We start from the raw sequence: 20,148 nt of genomic DNA on the forward strand, positions 1-20,148 counted from the left end.
TATCCTGAAATCATATAGCGGGTGGGAGGTAGACCACCAAGTATCGATCATCAAGCATACATTCTGCAGCTACAAACCTGTGTATACTTTGCTAATTATTCCCCTTGACTATCTATCTAGCCATTAGCTTGACATCAACATTCAATTTTGAACTACAGTCTGGTTTTAACCCACAAAAGACAAGAGGTCACTGACTGGTCCAACACTGATATCAGAAAAAACACAAAAAAAAAGGGTCACAAAAGATGGACGAGGATCCCCACAAAACTATATATGTACCCGTTGACATGGCAGTGGATGTCCCTGTCTATATAGCCGGTCTCGGAGCAAACTACCAAGATGCCCTTCTCACCGGCGGCGAACCCTTGATGATGCCCGAGCGTCAAATAGTTTCCTACCGTCTCCCCGGCCCCGCCACAGAAGGCGACGGCAGATACAACCAAGGCTGCTTCGTCTACAAAGGCCGCGGCCCGGACCCCCAAAAGATCCACAACCGCGCCAACGAAGTCGGCGCCATGCGTCAAGCCGCGCAGTGGGCCGCCCAGGGCAGGCACGAGCACGCCCACATCCCGGCGCTCTATGACAGCTTCACCGACTTTCCGCGGGACGGGACGGCTCCAACACAGCCGGTCTATGCGGCCATAGAATTTGTCGAGGGGGATCAATATCGGGCTAGATACATCAGAACCGGCTGTGTGGGGTGGTCCGTCCGGCAGAAACGGAGTTTTGTGCGCCAGCTGGCCCTGTTTCGGCTGTCAATGATGCACATGCGTGGAAACAGGATTTGCGGGGTAAACCCAGATTTGACCCCGGGTTTGATGGTAGGCCACAACATCGCCAATCGAGACGTCCGCGGTGGTGGAAGGTTGGCCGGCGGCGTCATGGACCCGCTTTACTACGACAACCTCGGGCCCGTGCGTAGTGAGCGAGCGTGGACGGAGCAGGCTATACGACGAGATATGGATTACTGGACCACCGAGGTTGACGCCATAAGGATGAAGATAATGAAGGGCAGGTACAGGTCTGTCTTCGACTGGACGCCAGAAAGCTTCCGCACACATGTCCAGTACCACGCCTGCCAGGTCATACTACGCAGGTTCCGCGAGCCCTGGGAGGAACTGGACGCGCCAACCGCCGACTTCCCCTTCTGTTTTGACCACGGCGATCTGCAAAGTGGATTCAATATCCAGTGCTTCAAGGATTCGCCACGAATCCGCGCGATCATCGACTGGGAGACGGGAATGTTTGTGCCCTATAGCTGGGCCGTCCGAGATATAAACCCGTACAGCACCGGAGCGGGAGACTGGGACAAAGAGCTCAAGACGCTTCGAGAAGGTGACATGCCCTTTGGGACCGATATCTACTGGGACCACCACATCGCCTTCTGGAAGCGGGAAAACCGGTGGAAACAGCGAACCCGAGCCCGCCGCATGGAGCGGGCACGCAGGAAGGGCACCAGAATATCCACCATGAACGACAACGACTTTGCTGCATACGGCAAAATAACCCCGCGAGATCTCATGTTTGGGGACACTCTTGACGAGGAGGCATGGGGTGAGGAGGAGCCGGATGACCTCGATCCGTTTTATGTTTCAGGGAAGAGGGCCTATGTTCCGCACAGGACTCCGATACATGTTGAGCCAGGAACGTGGTATTATGAGCCGGTGATGAAGCTCATTGATGATTTTATGCAGACCGAAATGCATGTCGGACCACTGTGCAAATACCTGGACCCGTATGCAGAACAATGGACTACGAACAACATGGCGATGGTCAAGCCTCCTTGAGTGTGCGCTCGCTCAAACTATATATGTAAGCATTGGATATGTGGCCATTTGAAGCTGAACTTGTACGCCCCGGTTTCGTGACATTTGTGACTATTTCCTTCCGGTGTATCTTCCTATTCACATCATGTGTCCTTTAATTTTAATTTACTTTACCTGGGCGCATGCCACCATAAATTTTATGGTTTTTCTCCGCTGGTTCACCTCTTGGATCTGTATATCCTATCCATTTGACGTAGTACTGTAAACCGTTTCGTTTCCTTGTCGAGAATATTCCAAGCCGTGTATTCCTGAGTTCCTCTTGATTGAAAATCAGTATTTGTACGCGCACCAATTAACCCAAACTGGCAAACTTACAGTTCCCAGGGAGTATGTTTCCCTTATATGATACTCGCATCATCCCTTATCGGTAGTGTGTACGGTGAAGAGAAGTGCAGTGACGTACGGACTGCGTGTCCAATATCCTATCATTGTCAATGTTACCCACGAGAGGCTCCTATATCAACAAATCAGCTAGGCACCGTCATGCAAGTATGGACTAATATGTATTTAAGCTTCATCCAGTCGCAATACCTACCACGGGACCCCGCGTGCAACTAACCTGGTTGGGATCAAAATCAATATCAGAAGATCCATTGGTGAAACCTACAATTCCAGCTGCATGCAGTAAGTCTCATGTACATCAGCGAATAGTACCTCGTCTCAAAACGATTGACCTATTAACGAGATTGAATCCCTAACAATTGAATCCACCCAGGTACGTCCTTAGGTGGAAAAATAACCTTATCCCCATCGTAATCCCCCCAAAAGAGTGGCATAAACTACATCGGTGCAAGCGTCGTCCTTGGCAGGCCACCTTGGGTTAGGCACAATGCCTGTGCTCCCCGACCTTCCTTAAATGTGATCAATTACTCTACAGAACAACTACTTCGTATTGGGGTCAATTAATGGGGGCGTAGGCCATGATGTTACGTACCGTCGCGAAGTCCCGAGCTGTAAAGGAGAGGGTAAAAAAAAATAAACTTCGGAGGTCTCCGAAAGAAAGACTCAAAAACGCAAAAATCCCCATGAGCGAAAACAATAAAAATGACACTGAATGAAGAAGCATCGCCAACAATGAATTCTGCAGCTAATTCAGAAGAATCTCAAGCTTCTCATCCAGCTCAGATGCAGGCCACCCGCCAATTCGCCACGGACCTACCGGTTCTTTCAGAGACGGTTTCCCACACAGACTTAGGAGAGAACACTGAAAACAAAGGAGATGCGGCCACAGCGCCCTCAAACTCTGACGGTAAACAGTTTTACCCAGAAGGTGGCAAAGATGCTTGGTTGGTAGTCTTTGGCTCGTTCACGGCCATGATTGCTTCTTTTGGCATCATGAACACCATTGGCACGTTCCAGACATACCTCGCGTCCCATCAGCTTAGTAGCTATTCTGAGGGACAGATCGGCTGGATTTTTGGTGTCTATGCATTTATCAGTTTTTTCGGGGGGATTCAGATCGGTATATAGCTGCATCCAATTAATATATACGGGCCGGACTAAACAATTGCTTCTTGCTAGGTCCAATATTCGATGCTGCCGGACCACGGGGGTTAATCGCTGCTGGGACAATATGCTTAGTTGCAGGTCTAATGATACTGAGCGTTTGTAAATGTAATAATTCCATGTGCTCCAATTGCCGAAGAAATGTGTTAATCTGATGTGCTACCGGTGCATAGTGTACTGGCACTTTATGGTAATATTCGGCGTATGTTAACCCCCATGACCCCTGGCTATTCTCAACTAACTGAAGTATTAGATCCTCACCGGTCTTGGCACATCTCTTATATTTACCCCAGCCGTCGCTTCAATTGGGCATTGGTTTCTTGTCAAAAGGGGCTATGCGATTGGTCTAGCAACTACCGGCGGCTCAGTCGGCGGCATCGCTTTCCCTCTGATAATACAAGCCGCTACTCCGAAAGTTGGGTTTGCGTGGGCTGTTAGAATCGTGGGTTTTATATGTTTGGCCTTAATGATCATTGCAAATTGTTTGGTCCGCGGTCGACAAGAGTTTATAGACGCATCTCCTGGGTCGCAAACTCCATCAGATTCCTCCATAGTGTCAAACATAGACGGGGCCGCAACGGAAAAGAAGCATTGGGCCTCTTTCCTTAAATATGGCTCGAAGAATGGTAAAAGTAAGAAATCGACGAAACCCCAAAGAAAGGGGGTAAAGATAGACCTGAGTGCGTTTCGTGATCCTCGGTTTACTCTCACAACAATTGGCATCTTCTTGATTGAATGGGGCATATTCGTCCCTCTCACCTACCTCACTTCGTATTCCCTTAGATATCTCGGCCTGCCAGAAAACTTCTCTTACCAGCTTCTTGCAATCCTAAACACTGGCTCTGTGTTCGGCCGTTGGCTGCCTGGAATAGTCGCGGACAGAATTGGGAGATTCAACACGATGATATTGACGGTTTCGTTCTGTCTCGTTGTCGTCCTAAGTCTATGGCTACCATCGAGTGCGGTTGCGGAGGATAATGTCGCTGGCCGAAAGGCAATCATGATTGTGTTTGCACTGTTGTATGGCTTTGGAAGCGGGAGCGGAATTAGTTTGACTCCAGTGTGCGTGGGTCAGATATGCGACACAAGGGAGTATGGGACAAAATACGGGACCTGTTATTTCTTCGTTAGTTTTGGGTACGTGGGCCATCATCCATTCATCCTTGCATTAAATCGATCATGGCTAACGTTATGCCCTTGGTAGAACTTTAACAGGTATCCCCATAGCGGGTCAGATCATCAACTCAATGAACGGGAAGTTCACTGGCTTGATCTTATTCACTGCTGCCTCTTATGTCGGAGCACTGCTCTTCTTTATTGCAGCACGGATTGTTGGGGGTGGAAAATCATGGAGGACAGTTTATTAAGGACATTAAAAGTGTTTTTTTGTTTTTTGTTTTTATTAACGGGTTAGGTAAAATAATGATACAAATGATTTATGTAATAAAAAAGCTTCATTTTCGGTTGATCTTTTTGACTTCTTTATAATTTAGCTTTTGTTATAGTCGACGTATATACATCTAGGCGTTAGTAATATATACTCGAATATATAAACCCTAAACAAGCAGCAGCTTAGTGGAACACCGATGAGTATGGCTCTGTCCTAGAGGATAGAAACGTCTAGCATTTACGCCGTTTTAAAACTCGTTACCTAGTAGCATAATACTCATGAGCAAGCATCGAGCGCGAGGCTCACAAGACTGATAGAACAATTATCTGTGACGCTAGATTTCACTTCCTTCTCGAAGAACGCTCTATAGCTTGTGGCTATGCAGTCGCGGGTTCTATTTCCGTGAATCTTATAAATTCCTGTTTCTGGTGTTGATCACCAGGGGTAGAATTTGGATCTCGGTGAGCACTAGGCGTTGAGAACTTTGGCACGTGCCAGGCATCACAACGTGTGACTGAACTCACGAGCTCTACTAAGCCACAACAACATTTACGAACAAGAGACTACTACGTTCACCGTGTCTTTTCGCTCAAAAGACAGCCAAGTCAGCCTGCGCGTTCCATGTACTTTCGTATGAATCACATACACTGTGATCCAAGTACCTCTGCCAGCTAGAAGGCTTTATCACACACGAGACTTGAGCTACCACGTCATAGAATTTCTGCAATTATAAGGGCGCCCGATGCCACTCAAAATATGAACAGAGAGACTCATAGCTAAGTAAATAGTGACATCGATGGGTGACATACATGCGCGTGATAGCTGGTACTTTTGTTGGATTTGTGAACGCCCATGCGATATGTATGGTACATAAATTCCGCTGTATGCAATAGATAAATACGTGTCACTGCCATTTCTCTCGCGTTCTTTGTTCTCATTCCTCCAGAGTTATTTTTCGTTAGAAGAACTTCATAACACCATTTCCGGCCATTTGGCACTAGTTAAACTCTAAACTCGAACAAACTACTGAACAGATCAAACTTAAATTATCCTTATTAGCAACCCATGTATAACCAGACAACAAAACTCCAAGACGATTTACTTCCGGGAAAAGATCCCCACGATACTGATCAAACAGACCAAACAGACCAAACAGACCAAAATCAAGAAGAGCCTGATATCATCATGGAAACGACAGAAACTACTGAAGACCTGGTGCTTGATTTAAATCAACTCGGGGAAGGCACATTCGAATCCCCTCCCTCCTCTTCCCCAACTACACCATACGGCGGATCTGCTGAGTGGGAACAACTATCCAGTGGGGAACAATCAACAGAGTTCGAGGTTCTAACAGGATACAACCGTGTCCCAATCTACGAACGAAGAGCCCAGTGGCTCGCAGAGCAGCAGGCAAAACGGGAGAAGGCAAAACTCCAGGGATTTCCAAAGGGTATTAAATCAAACGGCCTGCCAACCTTTCAGCCAAACCCGCAGCTGCCATTCCCAATAACTGCTCAGTTTCTCCGATCTTATGGTGGAGGCGATAGATTTCCCTGGGAGAAAAGAAGGCCCCAGAATGACGATTCTCAAAGGACCGTTGTGGCACCTTTGAATAATATGTATACTCCAGAAACAACTTCTTCTCCTGCCCCATCATATCATTCAACGCCTGCATCCTCACCAGGCTCCCCAGACGAGATGCCAATCGTCTCGCCATTCACTCACACGACAGAAAAGGGAAAACCTCGTCCAGAGATGCCAAGTAGGAAGACAAGTGGTATTCCAAGCTTTACAAGTCTATTTGAATCCAAGCGTAATAGGGGTTTGTCTCCTCCACCCTTATTATGCTACCATAGCAAATTATCTGATTCCTTATGTTTGGATTTAGATCGTAACTCAAGGCCCAAAAGAGATAACCCACCACCCATGCCCACCCGGAAAACATCTACTCTTGGTTTCCCCGGGCTCGAGATTGAGCACAAATCGAAGCTAGAGATGATGCTTCCCAAGAGTGCAAACCAAACTGCCTTCCGTCTAGGCTGTTTCTTCGGGCTCGGAAGGGCGGCCTTTCTTTTATTACTTATTGCCAGTAGCTCTATTCTAGCGCTCTTTTCAGTTGTTTCTTCTCCATATTTTACAGCTCTCAATCAATATAAAACCACTTACCCATCACACGCATCTTTTATCGATTTTCCTACTCTTATGTCAATAGAAATATCACTTGAAAATATTATCGAGAGCGCAACGGGCGGGTCGGCACTCGCACGCCTGCTGAAGGAGGGCGAGATGATTGTCAATGATCTGGGCACTGTTGTTAAACACAGCGATTTGAGCTGCAGTAAAACGCTAGGAGGGAAGCTAGATCGTTTTGCAGCAGATGCACGAGAAGGTGTGAGTGCTCTGCAGATGTTTGAGACAAATGTTGGAGAAGTATTCGATCAGTAAGTCTCTTGATGCATAAACCATCAGGAGTGATATAAGGCTAACTCGTAGTTCCAAATTAGACTCCTAGGAGCAAACCAAAAGTTCCTGGGAGAATTCGCTGAACTCCAGCAGCGAGGAAGATACATAAGCATGCCATTCATATCGAAGAAGTCAAACACCGAACACACCACCACCCAGCTCTCAGCAAACTACAAGAAAACAGCCCATCTCCTAGAGTCGAACATCGAGGTTCTAATCTCTACGGGAGAGTCCATCATAGCCTCACTTGATGCCCTCTGTCAACAACACCATCCCATCTACGACGAGATTGTGCGGGAGTTCGTTAGCATTGAGCGTCAAGAGGGATCCCCATGGGTCAGAATCGGCTGGGAAAGCCCTGGCGCCAGTGTTGTGCGAAAGACAAAGATGAGAGAAAGCCAAGCACTGCTTGCAGCGGTTGGGAGCTATGAAGAGAAGGCGAGGGGATATGTTGAGAACATCCATCTGGAGCTTGAGACCATGGTGGGCGAGATGCGGAATCTGCAGAGGAGAGTGTCGAGGGTCCTGGTAAATATCGGAAACGATAATACTGGTGTAGACTACTCTGTTGAGATCTCACTGGAGAGGCAAGTAGAGGCTGTGGAGGAGGCTGTGGGTGTGATGATCAGGAGGCGGACACAGAAGACTAGAGTTTGTCATGTGAGCACCGTTGAAAACAGGCTCAGGGCTAGGAACGATACTGGAAGTTACATGGGCTCGTTCACGCCAACGAGAACTAGTAGCACCTGAGTTTCGCCAACTTCCAACATAAAATAAGGTTTCTACTCGAGGCCTTCGACTCTGGATCCCGCCCTTTCCCACGGTACCTTGCATTAGCTTGCATCTTGCATGGTGGTGCCTGGCCGTCATGCAACGTGCTGCTATCCCATCTCTACGCTGTAAGTACTCACATGTCACAGCTCAATACCTCAATTTACTTAACTCATTCTTACTTTCAAAGGCTGTCACGGGATGTCCTTTATTAGGATTTTTCCCCTCTGTCCCACGGAGCTTTGAGCGCGTGGTTTTGACTCCATAGCCCGGGGTCTACAGGGACTGAGGAAGCCAAGGTGTTCTACATCCGGTAAGCATTTTGTCTCTTATAATTGAGCTGCCCGGACTCTGAATGCTAATTATAGAGTACAGATAGGATGGGAATTGAATACCGGAGAGATAGTGAGTGCAGGAAGTGTTGGTCGCCGAAGGGGGCTTGGTTAGGTCTGATGACTGTAAAGTGTGTAACTTGGGAGAAAAGGTCATTTCTTTTGTCAAAAGTTTGTTTTTTGCCACGGTTCATTTCAAGCTAGTTAGTTAGCGAATAAATGTTACCCACTCGAGCTTGAGTCCAACGTGGCTACAGTTCCGGTTCAATTCGTGAAAGAGTTGCCCAGGCTACCTACATACATAGCTACATGCATTTCCTACAACCCCGTACTGAGACCCAAAGTAACTGCCCACTATTTACGCCTTAAAACCCAAGTAGACCTACATCTTCGCCTTGATATTCTCATGGAGCGCCTTTAGCGCATCCATATCCGTCTCCTTCGCCGGCCATCCCACCGTCAACCCCTCCTTCTCATTCGGCTTCGGAATCTACCACACCCATATCAGCACTCCCCTGCCCCTCACTTCTCTCCCCAGAACAAGAGAACTTACCATATGAACATGCACATGCCCCACAACCTGATGCGCAATCTTTCCATTATTCTGCAGAATGTTATAATCAACCGCGCCCGTCGCCAGTGCCAGCTTCTTGGCCGCCGGAAGCAGCTCTGCCAGCTCGTCGTCGGGAACGTTGTGTAGGCGCTCGCCGTGAGTCTTCGGGATCACAAGCTGTGGGGGTGGTGTGGTATTAGCTTTTGGAGTGTAGAGAGAGGGAGGGGGGAGTACGCAGTGGCCTTTAGACAGCGGCTGGATGTCGAGGAAGGCGAATATCTTTTCGGTCTCGAGGAGCTATTCGGGGCAATTAGTCAGTAGGGCCATTAATCAACTAGCTAGGTAGGTAGGATAGACAGCAGGTACCTTGAAAGACGGAATCTCGCCGCGGATGATGCGGCAGAAGATACAAGCTGCAGCCGACATTTTTGATGTTATTTAATTGAATTGTTTCGGGTAGGTATTGTTGGTTGTTAGGTAGAGTAGAACAGAGAGGTTGTGAATAGATGACGTTCCAACCTGTGGGGTCTTGAGCAGGGAGCCAAGACTTTTTATGGTTACCAGGTGCCCCGCTCCCGCGGGTGGCATGGATTAGAATACCAGTAGAGGCTCGGTCGGGGCAGGATCGGGTCTGCGGGTATCTTATGGTGGCCTCGTTAATCTTGGCCCTTTGGGAAGTAAGGGGGGGGGGTTTGATCAGTACTACTTTAACCTGACATCGCCGGCGCTACTGGACGAGACAGAAGTGGCCGAGTGATAGCCGATGACCGCCTCTGGTGCAGTGTCTACATGGCCCGACCACCACGGCTATTACAGCCGTGTCAATTCTAGCTAGTATCCTCTCCCTTCCCACTGGCCACTGCTGTACTCTAGCCCAACAGTACGTGACAGGGCACGACAACTAAAGCCCGCCCCAAAAGGACAGCCCCCCCCCCCGGTTACTAGCCGACTCTTGGCCCCAAACCTTAACCATCAATCATTGACAGCCCGTCGTCGACGACTACACCACCATTACCTCATCCAACCACAACCAGGCCAGCGCCATTACGTATACCTCAAGATCACCTTATCTGATAGCCAGCACTCATATATACCAGTATCCGCCCAGAAAGCTCACGCAGACCCCCGTTCAGAACATCACATCACCACATTCAAAAGCACATCAACTTTATGCCTACAGTACGCAGCACCGAATGTCTGGTATATACGTATATAACCTAGCTACCCTACATACATACAACCCTCTCCGGCACCTCCCAGCATCCCGTAAAGAAAAACCTCACGCGCCCGTTTATCATAAAGAAGCCAAAACGAAAGAAAGAAGATGAAGCCGTCCCTCTATATATGTAGAATAAGCAAGTAAAGCAAGTAAGTACCGAACCAAGCCACTCTTAGACACACAAATAGGAGCCACAAAGAAGGAAAAGAAGAAGAAGCGCGAGAAAGAAGGGGATCAAGAGAAAGAAGGAGAAAGAAGCCTTTGTGGATCACATAAAAAGAAAGAGAAAAAGAAAATGAGAAAGAGAGAAAAGAAAGGCCATAACTAAACACAAAAGAAAGAAAAAAAGAAAACCACACTCCACTAATTACAGTAGCCATATCCCCCACAAAAAAAGGTCTCTCCACCACCGGTCCCGCACGTCTAATCAATCTCATCAAACCTCTCCGCCAGCACCTCCTTCCCCTTCCCCTCCCTATACTTATACATCTCTAGCCTGCCCCCCTCTCCAAACACGCCCGTGCGATCATACACCGTCCTCGCCCTCAAATATTTATCCAACTCCCAATAGCCCCTCCTCAGTTCCTCTGTCACCCTCGCCCTGGCGCCCTGGTTCTCCTCACCCACCACCCACTTCTTCGTGAGCTGCTCAAACTCCTTCACCTGCCCCTCCCTCTTCCTGAGCAGCACCTCTTTCACCTCCGCGCCCTTCACCATCGCGTCGTTCTCGCCGGGCACCGGTTCAACGTAGGTGTACGACCAGTCGTCGTCGCCGCCGAGCTCCTTGAGGATGTTAGAGCGCGGAATGTAGGCCTCCATGTCCTCGACGGACTTTGTGAAGTGGATCTTGGAGGCGACGACGGGGTCGAGCCAGCCGCGGATGATGGACCAGATGGATTGGAAGATCCACGGTGCCTTATGGACCAGGCAGACGCCGAGGGACTCGGGGTAGTGGGCTTCGAAGCACTTGATGAGGTACTTTACAGGCGCGTAGTCCTATCGTCGGCGTTAGTTTTATGGGGGGATTGCAGCGGGGGAGAGAGAGACATACCATATTGGCCATGCTAAAGCCGCTCATATCAAAGACGACAGCGGCAGTGTCGACGGGGTCGCGCAGCATGAGGCGCGCGGTCTCCATGATGTAGACGGTGTACTTCTCGAGCGCCTCCTCGCTCTGGTCGGCCTGTTTGTGCAGCCGTACACGGACAAAACAGATCGGGCGGCCCTCCTTGTCCATGCCGTGCAGAAACGACTTGCCCATCCTCAGCTGCTTGATGAAGCCCTGATCTGGAGACGCTGCATATGCCTCCTCGCCCTTCGATACAACCTCTTGCACCTACAACACTCAGCACCCGCACCAAAAAACCAAAAACCAAAAGAGAGGGGGGAATGGGGGGAAACTTACATTCATCTCCTTACTCCTCCAATTCATCGTCGCTACCATCATGACCAGCGCCTTATCCACGTCCCATTTGCGCGCCCTCAAGAAGCGCAGCAGCAGCCCATCCGGGTTATCATGCTTCACCATGCTCCAAAACGCCTCTCTCAGCTCCGCGGGCGTCTGGCTCGCCAGCGCCGCCTTAAACTCCTTCGTCTGCCCATACTTGTCGTCGCTTGTATCGACCGCCGCAGCCACCTCGTTTGCAATCTTCTCCGTTGTCGCCGCAGGTGTAGCCTCGGGCTTACCCCTCCGCGACAGGAAGCGGCCCAACTTTTTCTTCTTCTCGGGAGACTCGACCACCGGGGCCGGCGTTGCCGGCGGCGATGTTGTGGTCGTGGAGGATGGTGTGCTGGCGGGTGAGGAGACGCCAAAGACGACGAGGGTGGCGGTCCACAGCTCTTTCAGCTTCGCTTCCTCCTCCTTTGTCAAGTTCCCCGCTCTACCCGGTAACATATTCTGCGGCGGCGGCATATCTTCCTCTTCCTTTTGTTGTGGTTTTATGATTTTCTGATCCGGAGAGTCCCAAAGACTGAACGGCAACGATTTCGCAAATCTGTTCTCTTTCTCGTCGTCGTCAAGCAGCGCAAACACAAACACAGCAAGCGACGCGGCAATGGTCGAGGGCAGGAACAGCGCAGCCTTTGTGGTAGCCGGGAGGGGGCGGGTTTTGGTGTTGTTATATGCGCCGGAGGAGTTGCTGCGTGATGACGTGTGCGGTGTCGGTCGGTTGGGTGTCAGTTGGGAGAAGAGGTGTCTTGGAGAGGTTCGGCGGGTAAAGGCTTTCAACATATATGACGCCCTTTATAAGTGTGAGATGAGGGGGGGGAGGGGAGAGAGGGATTAGGTGGTGGTGTTGTGTTATATGAGACTGGCCTGGGACTGCAAGTAGAAGTGCAAGAGTAATAATTGGGCTGTGAGGGAGGGGGTTGAGTGTGAGTCTGGGGAGCGAACGCGGCCCTCTGTGTCACTTTCCGTTTTTTTTTTCTTTCCTTTTTCTGGAACGGACAGAGTTGTAATAGTTCGAATAGAGAAGAGAGGGGAAATAAAAGAAGGAAAGAAAATTACCAGAGGCGCAGCTAGAATAGAATAGCCAGCAGGGGAACCGTATCTTTTTTTTTGTACCTCTCGGTCAAATAGAATTAAGAGCCTGGTTTCTGGAATGTGCCCGACTTCTTGGTTTTGGTTTTTGGTTTCTTGGATGATGTAGATACAGATCTGATCTTACACCTCTGCTCTACTCAGGGCCCTCGTTTGCATTTGCAAGGCACACAATCATACATACTTCATACATCATCACCCGTCTACATACCTGCGCATCCATCCAGGCAGCAATACCCGGGTTGGATTTACACAGCATCCAGCCAGCCAGCCAGCCAGTGAGATATTCACAACCAAATAAACCAAACAACAACAACTACTCTACCAAACCGCAATTCTCTATTCTCTTCTAAATCCTCTACATTCCCCAATCCCAATCCCCCTCCCCTCACCGTACCGCATGTCGTCAGCACTCACCATCGGGCAGCGGGGCTTCCCCCGTTCCGAGATAGTCCAGTTCAAGCCCCCGGGCTGACGTCCACCCGTGAACCAGTCGTGACCGGGACTTCGGTATCCGCATGCAGCCAGTCCCAACACGGCCTAGCCCCACCTTGTCCTTGTCCTAGTCCGTCTGTGCAACCCTGTCCGTCCGCAAACACCAAACACCCAACACCCAATCTCACTCCGTCCCTCGCAGCACCAGCAGCACCAGCAACACCAGCGATCACTCACCTCCGTCTCCGTCTATCTCCACCGCCAACCCTCCCCTTCGTCAAACAACCCCCCCCCCCCCAAAGCTACCCCCCCACGCCAACAACCACAATGCCCACCCCACCCCCCCGCCCCCCCTCCCGCCCCGCCACGCCCCTCCGCCGCTCCAACTCGCGTAGCTCCCTCCACGGCGGCCGCAGCGCCTCCGAAGCCTTCCCGCTCACAACCCTCACGCCCATGTTCGCCGAGCTCGGCGACGCCATGGCCACGCTGGAGGCCGACATGGGCGATCTCCAGATCATGCATGACTCTTTGTCGCGCTTCAGCGAGAGCTTTGCCAGCTTCCTGTATGGGCTCAACATGAATGCGTTCTGTATGGATTTTACCGAGGTATGATTCTGCTTGGGAGGGGGCGGAGGGGAGAGGGGGGGGGAGAGGGCTAATGGGGGAGAGAGGGTAGGCGCCGATTAAAGAGTCGTTTAAACGCGCAGCAGAGCATGAAGCGTCGCTGGGTATGATTTGATCACCTTTATCTCGTAGCCTCGTAGCCTAGTTCTAAGCCCACCGCTACTGTACTGACAATACAAGGCCACAACAACCCATACGACGCAGACCAATGGCGCGGCGACCATGACGCCGGCGAAGTAACCTTCATGTCTGCCTTCCCTGTACCCTCTACCCAGCCCCGAGGGCGAACATACTGACATATCCACCCACCACAGGACCACCGACACCTCGTTTGTACGTGAGCCCCGCGCGCCCTCGCCCACAGCGCACAAGACCCCGCGGCGCGGAGGTGGTACCCGTGGTGGACGGGGCGGCGTGACGGGGGGTGTCAAGAGTGGGACTAGAGGGGGGTTGAGGTATTCGAAGTGATCTTGCAATTGGGAGATCAGTAGTTTGGTATTGGTATGGAGCTAGATAGCTGTAATCACGATCACGAATTGGCATGAACTAAGGGCGTAAGGGAAATCCGGGTATGAAATAAGCTTTTTTTCTTTTATCGATGCAAACAGCCCTAGGTAGCTACATATCTGGCTAGCTGTTTCTGGCGCACAATTAGAGTAGTAGAACAGCCCCCAAAACCGGGCCGATAGGGCTGAATGCAGTCTCCAGCGTGGAATGAGCCGAGGTCTTGACACCTTTTGCGCCATTTTCATTTCAGGGTAGAACAGTGAAATAGTAGTTATTAATCATGCAATCGGTAATCGAGCATCCCGGTGCACGGAGCATCTCGAAGCTAGGAATTACCGAATCTACGGCACATTAACTCCTTAACTACGAACGGCGGCCGCGCCGGGAATGATCATGATAGGGGTTCCGTGGAAATTTTTTGTTGGGGGGCCCGTATTTCTAAGCTCGAGTAGAGAGCGAGATTATATTGCGGCGGGCTGGGGTTGTACCGGAGAGTGGGAGTGAGATTTGACATATGACTGGGACTGGGAAGGCGGTTGGCGCCAGTTGATATTGTATTCAGGACTGGGAGGAAGGCCCAATTGAGATTGAGGACTCATGCCCGTGGAGAGATTGCATATTAGGTACATAGTTGCCCTTGGGATATGTCAGCTTATGAGTCTAAGGCATTAAGAAACGTATCGAGAAAATACGAGTTTGTGATACAGCTGCAATTGCAATAGGATAATTGAGATTAGAGTTATTTGCTTGCGATGATCTCCCATCAGCACTCAATCTGCTTCCGGAACATCTTACCAATTCCCCGTAAACGTCTTGGCAAGGGTTAGGGCCCCAATAATCCCCGTAACACCCAAGCTATCACGGAGAGCCCCCCCACGCCACTCCCTTCACCTCCATACTGAGCCAGGCAAATGAGCGCCACTTCCACGACCGGGAACCAAACCGCAGAGCCCACCGCCGCCGACACCTGCGTGATCTGCCTAGACGCCATCAGCGAGCGAGCCGTCGCCTCGCCCTGCCAGCACGACGCATTCGACTATCTGTGCCTGCTCAACTGGCTCGAAGTGCGGCAGTCATGTCCGCTATGCAACGCGAGTGTGGAGGCGCTCGATGTGGTCAATAAGACGCTTGGGAGGGTCGTGAGGGTCCGTTACCTTTCTGTCCGTCTACTAGTATTAGAACGCCCACTGACAGTCCCAGCACCCCATACATCCCCCCAAACCCCCATCACCCCGCCGCCGCCGCCGCCGCGCGCGCACACCCCCAACCCCCTCTTCAGAGTTCGCCGACTCCGCCATCCGCCGCCGCCGGCACGTCTACAAGCACCACCTGCTCAGCCGCCACATCGGCAACAACGCCTACACGCGCTTCCACTCCCCCACGCCACAGCACTTCCGGCGCTCCCCCGCGCTTGTCTCCCGCGCACGTACGTTCCTACGGCGAGAGCTGCAGGTGTTTCCGTGGCTCGACGACGACCGCGAGTATGTGCTTGAGTACATCACAGCGATCCTCAAGTGCATCGACCTCAGGGGCGCGGAGGGTGCGGCGGAGGATATGATTGCGGATTTTGTGGGCAGGGAGAATGCGCAGGTGCTGGTGCATGAGTTGTATGCGTGGGTAAGGAGCCCGTTTGAGAGGTTAGTGCAGTTTGATTCGTTTGTACAGTATAACGAGGTAGAAGAGGGAGTTGATGGGGGGAGGAAAGAGGAGAGGGGGCCTGGGGATAGTTATAGACCGAGGTATTCGGGGCTTGTAGAGTAGATAGATACATCATTAATCAAGTACATATTAGAAACAGATTTACAAATATTTGATCAGTAATAAAGTGAAACTCGGTGTCAATAAGAGCTCAAGATAATCAAGCACTGTTCGAATCGGGACACGAGTGATTAGCCATGATCGCCACGGGGGTAATGATAGGAATAACAGGATATGTAACCAACACACGCTACATGTAGTTACCCCCAAAAGCCCCAATGATGCTCGTTATCACCCCGCCATTACCCGCCCTAATAGATTAACAACAACAACACCTAACCCAAGCCATCTATCTACTTACCAGATGAGCCGACCACCATCATCACCACCACACCCCCCTACACCCACGACAACGTCAGCGCCAGACATGCATACATCTCGTCCTCACCCTCATCACACCTGCCTCTCCCGACCGGTGGCCAACGCGCAGGCTGGGCAGATTGCCCGGGGCCGTGAACGCGCTGAGGCTTAAGGCAGCTTGCCAACCCGGTTGGGAGACTGGGTGTGTAAGGGTGTGGCCTTGTGTTATCAGTCAATTGCCATACCATCATTTCAACTCCCCGGGGCCAACACACCGATTTTTATCTGAGAAACCTTTAGAGCAGTATACAACCGATGAACAAAGTCTTTTGGGTGCAAGAACTGACGATTAGGAGCAGGGGGGGAGATGAGATCCCTCCTTATAGGAACATCAAGTTTGGAGAACGGATTTCACTAAGATAAAATACAGATAGTTTGAAGCCATATTACCATCACTGTCAGGCACGAATGGCCGACTGGCCTTTAACGATGGAAAACCATGTAGGTTGTGGGGAGTGTGCAGGCGTAGGGGTAAGTTGCCATACTCAACTACACTCTCCTAGTGCACTACATACAGGTTCTAACACCAAAGAAGCCGCAGCGCCGCCCTCTCATGGCATGGTTTCCAGCGACCGGTTATGGCTACATTAAGCCACCGTACACCCTCATCCAAGCCCCCCCCCCCCCCCCCACTACAAGACCTCCACCACCCGCAAACCCCGACTCGCACCCAGCACCGAATCACCTTCCACGAGTTGCGGCCGGCAAGCCCACCTTGCACGCAGGACCCGAGCGGCGGAAATTCACCGCCGTCCACATCCGGATCTATCCCGCGATATTGTATGGAGAGGGGGGGGGGATAGCAAAGTGCAAAGCGAGCCAAGAGGGCTGGAAATGGGGGTGGGGCAGCCTAAGAGCAGAATGAATGGCTTGAGAGTTGGAATAAGGGGAAAGGGACAAATTTGTTTATGGGAATGAGAGAACGTGTTAACTGGCTTTAATTTTCTGCTACGCATTTCATTGATTGTTTTTGTTTTGTTCTATTTTGTTTCCTTTGCACTTACCGTGTTCTGTTTTTTTTTTTTTTTTTTTTTTTGGGGGGGGGAGAGGAGGGGTTTGTCAGATATTGACATAACCTCCGGGCTGCATACAATCAATGAACCATCAATCAATGAATCAATCACCCGACTCTATCCTAAGAGCTTCAGAGCTATAAATACATAGCCCCGCTAATCTACAGACCGCAGCCAGCGCATAACCGCAGTCCCGGGGGGTACTCGTGGCTTCCCGAGATCTCTCTAAAACATTGCACAACTTTACCGGGAGTGTGAGAGTTGGGCTACACTCAGTCAGCTCTATATCCGGAAGCAGGCCTACGAGATGACGTTAGATCATGATTTATCACTCGCGAGATTTCAGGCTCTGGTTCTTTTTTTTCTTTTTTTTTTTGTTTAATTCATTAATTGCATGCGGCCTTACTATGGCAATTCAGGCTCTGGCTCTACCTTTAAGATTATAACTCGATTTGAGTGATTGCGATTTCTTAAGCTCAAACATGTTGATAGAGGTAGACCGAAGCATGGTTACATCGATTCAGGACATGATGTCGAGAAGCTAGGCATTTACCGGCTTGTTAAATCGACAATTGATCAGCACCAGGATATACTACAGCGCCAATAAATATTTCGAGTCTTGTTATTCGTGTAGCCTATTTACATGTATCTCCTAGTAGAGGATGAATAAAGGATTACTACCACCCAGAAATAGCAAACACACAGCCTGTAACTGTACCCATAACGCCTATAAAAACAGGAATATAAAAAGTACACGCCTCTGTCACAGATATACACAACGACAGAGTATGCGAAAGCAAGAAAACAAGAAGGGAAAATCTACAGAAAAGCGGCTCCCATCAAGAGCCAACACTCCTCTTCTGTATATCATCACTAATACACCTCTCCTCGGGCGGCAACAACCTCCTCACCTTATCCTCCTGCGGATCCACCACCCCATACCCCACCGGATCTCTCGACCTCAAAAAATTCTGTATCCTCTCATCCTTACTCCCCAACCTCATCGCCTCCTGCTTCCTCCTCTGCAGCTCCCTCCCAATCTTCGCCGAATTGCGGTCCGTCTGGTCGAGGAATAAATGCCCATTCGTATTCGCCCGACTAATATTCGCAATCCCTCCCAGCGACGCCAGGAACACCACAATCACTATAAACGCCTTATTCGACGTATACAGCGTCTCCTGCCCTCCCCCCGCCTTCTCCCCGCGCTCCGCCGCCGCCTTGCGCTGATAGTACTTCTCCCAGTCCTCCCAGGTCGCGTTGCGGCTCGGATCATTGGGCCCGCCCTTCCCATACTCGCTCGGCCCATGTCCCTCTCTCTCCTGCCACCACTTGGGCCTCTGCTGCTGCATCGCCGCGGCCGCCACATTCCACCCGAGGCCAAACCGATCATACGCCGCGCGCTTCGCGGGGTCCGACAGTATCGCGTTTGCAGCGACCACAAGGCGGAAGCGCTCGACGCGGACGGCCTCGGTGATGTGGAGGTTTCTGTGGCGGGCGTGGTCGGGGTGGTAAAGCTTTACGAGCTGGAAGTAGCGGGTTTTTGAGTATGGTGTTTGCTGGTTGTAGTGGAAGATCTGGTATGGGGTTGGGAGGGGGTTGAGGGGCCACTTGGTGTATTCGTCGGCTGCGGAGCCTAGGTTGGCTTCGGTGGCATAGTGCCGGGCGTTGGTGGGTGGTGTTCGGGGGAGAGCGATGGGGAGGAGGAGGCGGGTGGGAAGGGCGGGGAGGGCACAATTGGTGGAGCGTCTGCTCGCGAGCATCTCGGGTGGTGCATATGAGCTGGCTGGAGATGATGGTGTTGCGGAGAAGAGCTTTGGACGGGGGGGTCGAGGAAGACTTGAGGTTGGGCGGATGCCGGATGCATGATGACATAAAGGTCACGTGGTAGGTAATATTTCCGGTACTGCTCTAGTCTATCCCTACTAATTACATATAGCTCGAGTGGCCCTGGTACACGAGCTGTACCTGCTTGCTAGAACTTAATTAAAGAGTTTATTAATAATATACAGTAGATGTTGCAAAAAATGCGACTTTGCTGGGACTCTGGAGTTAACTACCAGGCTCAAAAGAGACGTGGACAATCCTGCATCCGCATCTCAGCGTCCGATAGCTTCTCAATCACACGATACACTTTCAGCAACGTACAAATCACTACTCCCGGTACGATATATCTATCAACAGTACCTAAGCACCAAAATCCAACAACACACATTCCACACTTTCGCACTCCATACACCATTCAACCTATCGGTACTTGTATGCACACGTCACCGAACTGCTAACGTACCAGCACCATTAACAGTCCTTCTTTGTTCCCCAACAGAGTCAGAATAAAATTATGTGCAAATAATCCTTGGCCCCCCCCAAATAATTCTTGGCGCCAAGTGACGATCATGCAACCAGGGCATCATCAATCATCATCCGGTCCACGCGGGATGCCCGAGTGAGATGAGATGGCGCAAATACCTATTCGAAAAAAAAGTTTCAATTTCGAACTTTGTGTGCCTAGCTATTCAAGAAGACCTCGCTAGAACATCGCAGACCCCGGGCGAACCACCCGCAGTCACTCTACACCCTTCCCAGCGCCCTTTGAGCCTAATACAATCTTTGCATGTTTTATTATGAGGTCTATGCCTGCAACTGCTTAACCGGCCTGAAGTAGATACACTTGGGCGACAATTTAATTAATAAATAGATACGAAGCTAAACGCACTCCCCCCCCCCCCCCCCCCACAAATTATTAGAAAACGGCATTCAACAGTTAATGCTCCGTGTACGCGTGCGCGCAAGAAATAAAACCTTTCTCTCTCTCTCAACCTCCATTAAAAAGACAACATGACTCTGGTAGATAC

The 20,148-nt window shown here is 50.6% G+C and overlaps 9 protein-coding genes across 9 annotated transcripts; 5 read left to right on the forward strand and 4 right to left on the reverse strand.

The window, feature by feature from the left end:
* Positions 1-245: 245 nt before the first annotated feature.
* H6S33_013042 (uncharacterized protein) lies at positions 246-1,787 on the forward strand (the record flags this gene model as incomplete). The annotated part of the gene is made up of 1 exon (XM_044844408.1): positions 246-1,787. One exon carries the CDS (start codon positions 246-248, stop codon positions 1,785-1,787), a length of 1,542 nt encoding a protein of 513 aa, XP_044694751.1.
* A 197-nt stretch (positions 1,788-1,984) lies between these two features.
* H6S33_013043 (uncharacterized protein) lies at positions 1,985-2,577 on the reverse strand (the record flags this gene model as incomplete). Its single annotated transcript, XM_044844409.1, has 5 exons — positions 1,985-2,084; positions 2,142-2,163; positions 2,230-2,248; positions 2,434-2,441; positions 2,526-2,577. The coding sequence occupies 5 exons, from the start codon at positions 2,575-2,577 to the stop codon at positions 1,985-1,987; spliced, it is 201 nt and encodes a 66-aa protein (XP_044694752.1).
* A 293-nt stretch (positions 2,578-2,870) lies between these two features.
* On the forward strand, positions 2,871-4,699 carry H6S33_013044 (uncharacterized protein; the record flags this gene model as incomplete). The annotated part of the gene is made up of 5 exons (XM_044844410.1): positions 2,871-3,288; positions 3,348-3,440; positions 3,506-3,534; positions 3,586-4,469; positions 4,537-4,699. 5 exons carry the CDS (start codon positions 2,871-2,873, stop codon positions 4,697-4,699), a joined length of 1,587 nt encoding a protein of 528 aa, XP_044694753.1.
* Positions 4,700-5,907: 1,208 nt separating this feature from the next.
* H6S33_013045 (uncharacterized protein) lies at positions 5,908-7,935 on the forward strand (the record flags this gene model as incomplete). The annotated part of the gene is made up of 3 exons (XM_044844411.1): positions 5,908-6,544; positions 6,611-7,163; positions 7,227-7,935. 3 exons carry the CDS (start codon positions 5,908-5,910, stop codon positions 7,933-7,935), a joined length of 1,899 nt encoding a protein of 632 aa, XP_044694754.1.
* Positions 7,936-8,670: 735 nt separating this feature from the next.
* On the reverse strand, positions 8,671-9,267 carry H6S33_013046 (uncharacterized protein; the record flags this gene model as incomplete). The annotated part of the gene is made up of 3 exons (XM_044844412.1): positions 8,671-8,778; positions 8,842-9,138; positions 9,208-9,267. The coding sequence occupies 3 exons, from the start codon at positions 9,265-9,267 to the stop codon at positions 8,671-8,673; spliced, it is 465 nt and encodes a 154-aa protein (XP_044694755.1).
* A 1,216-nt stretch (positions 9,268-10,483) lies between these two features.
* H6S33_013047 (uncharacterized protein) lies at positions 10,484-12,290 on the reverse strand (the record flags this gene model as incomplete). The annotated part of the gene is made up of 3 exons (XM_044844413.1): positions 10,484-11,056; positions 11,112-11,396; positions 11,466-12,290. The coding sequence occupies 3 exons, from the start codon at positions 12,288-12,290 to the stop codon at positions 10,484-10,486; spliced, it is 1,683 nt and encodes a 560-aa protein (XP_044694756.1).
* Positions 12,291-13,361: 1,071 nt separating this feature from the next.
* On the forward strand, positions 13,362-14,126 carry H6S33_013048 (uncharacterized protein; the record flags this gene model as incomplete). The annotated part of the gene is made up of 4 exons (XM_044844414.1): positions 13,362-13,640; positions 13,711-13,762; positions 13,839-13,905; positions 13,973-14,126. The coding sequence occupies 4 exons, from the start codon at positions 13,362-13,364 to the stop codon at positions 14,124-14,126; spliced, it is 552 nt and encodes a 183-aa protein (XP_044694757.1).
* A 950-nt stretch (positions 14,127-15,076) lies between these two features.
* H6S33_013049 (uncharacterized protein) lies at positions 15,077-15,926 on the forward strand (the record flags this gene model as incomplete). Its single annotated transcript, XM_044844416.1, has 2 exons — positions 15,077-15,310; positions 15,366-15,926. The coding sequence occupies 2 exons, from the start codon at positions 15,077-15,079 to the stop codon at positions 15,924-15,926; spliced, it is 795 nt and encodes a 264-aa protein (XP_044694758.1).
* A 2,209-nt stretch (positions 15,927-18,135) lies between these two features.
* H6S33_013050 (uncharacterized protein) lies at positions 18,136-19,056 on the reverse strand (the record flags this gene model as incomplete). Its single annotated transcript, XM_044844417.1, has 1 exon — positions 18,136-19,056. One exon carries the CDS (start codon positions 19,054-19,056, stop codon positions 18,136-18,138), a length of 921 nt encoding a protein of 306 aa, XP_044694759.1.
* Between the last annotated feature and the right edge of the window lie 1,092 nt (positions 19,057-20,148).

The sequence above is a fragment of the Morchella sextelata genome, assembly GCF_020137385.1.
Source record: "Morchella sextelata strain SCLS chromosome Unknown scls_9, whole genome shotgun sequence".
NCBI classification, from domain to species: domain Eukaryota; kingdom Fungi; phylum Ascomycota; class Pezizomycetes; order Pezizales; family Morchellaceae; genus Morchella; species Morchella sextelata.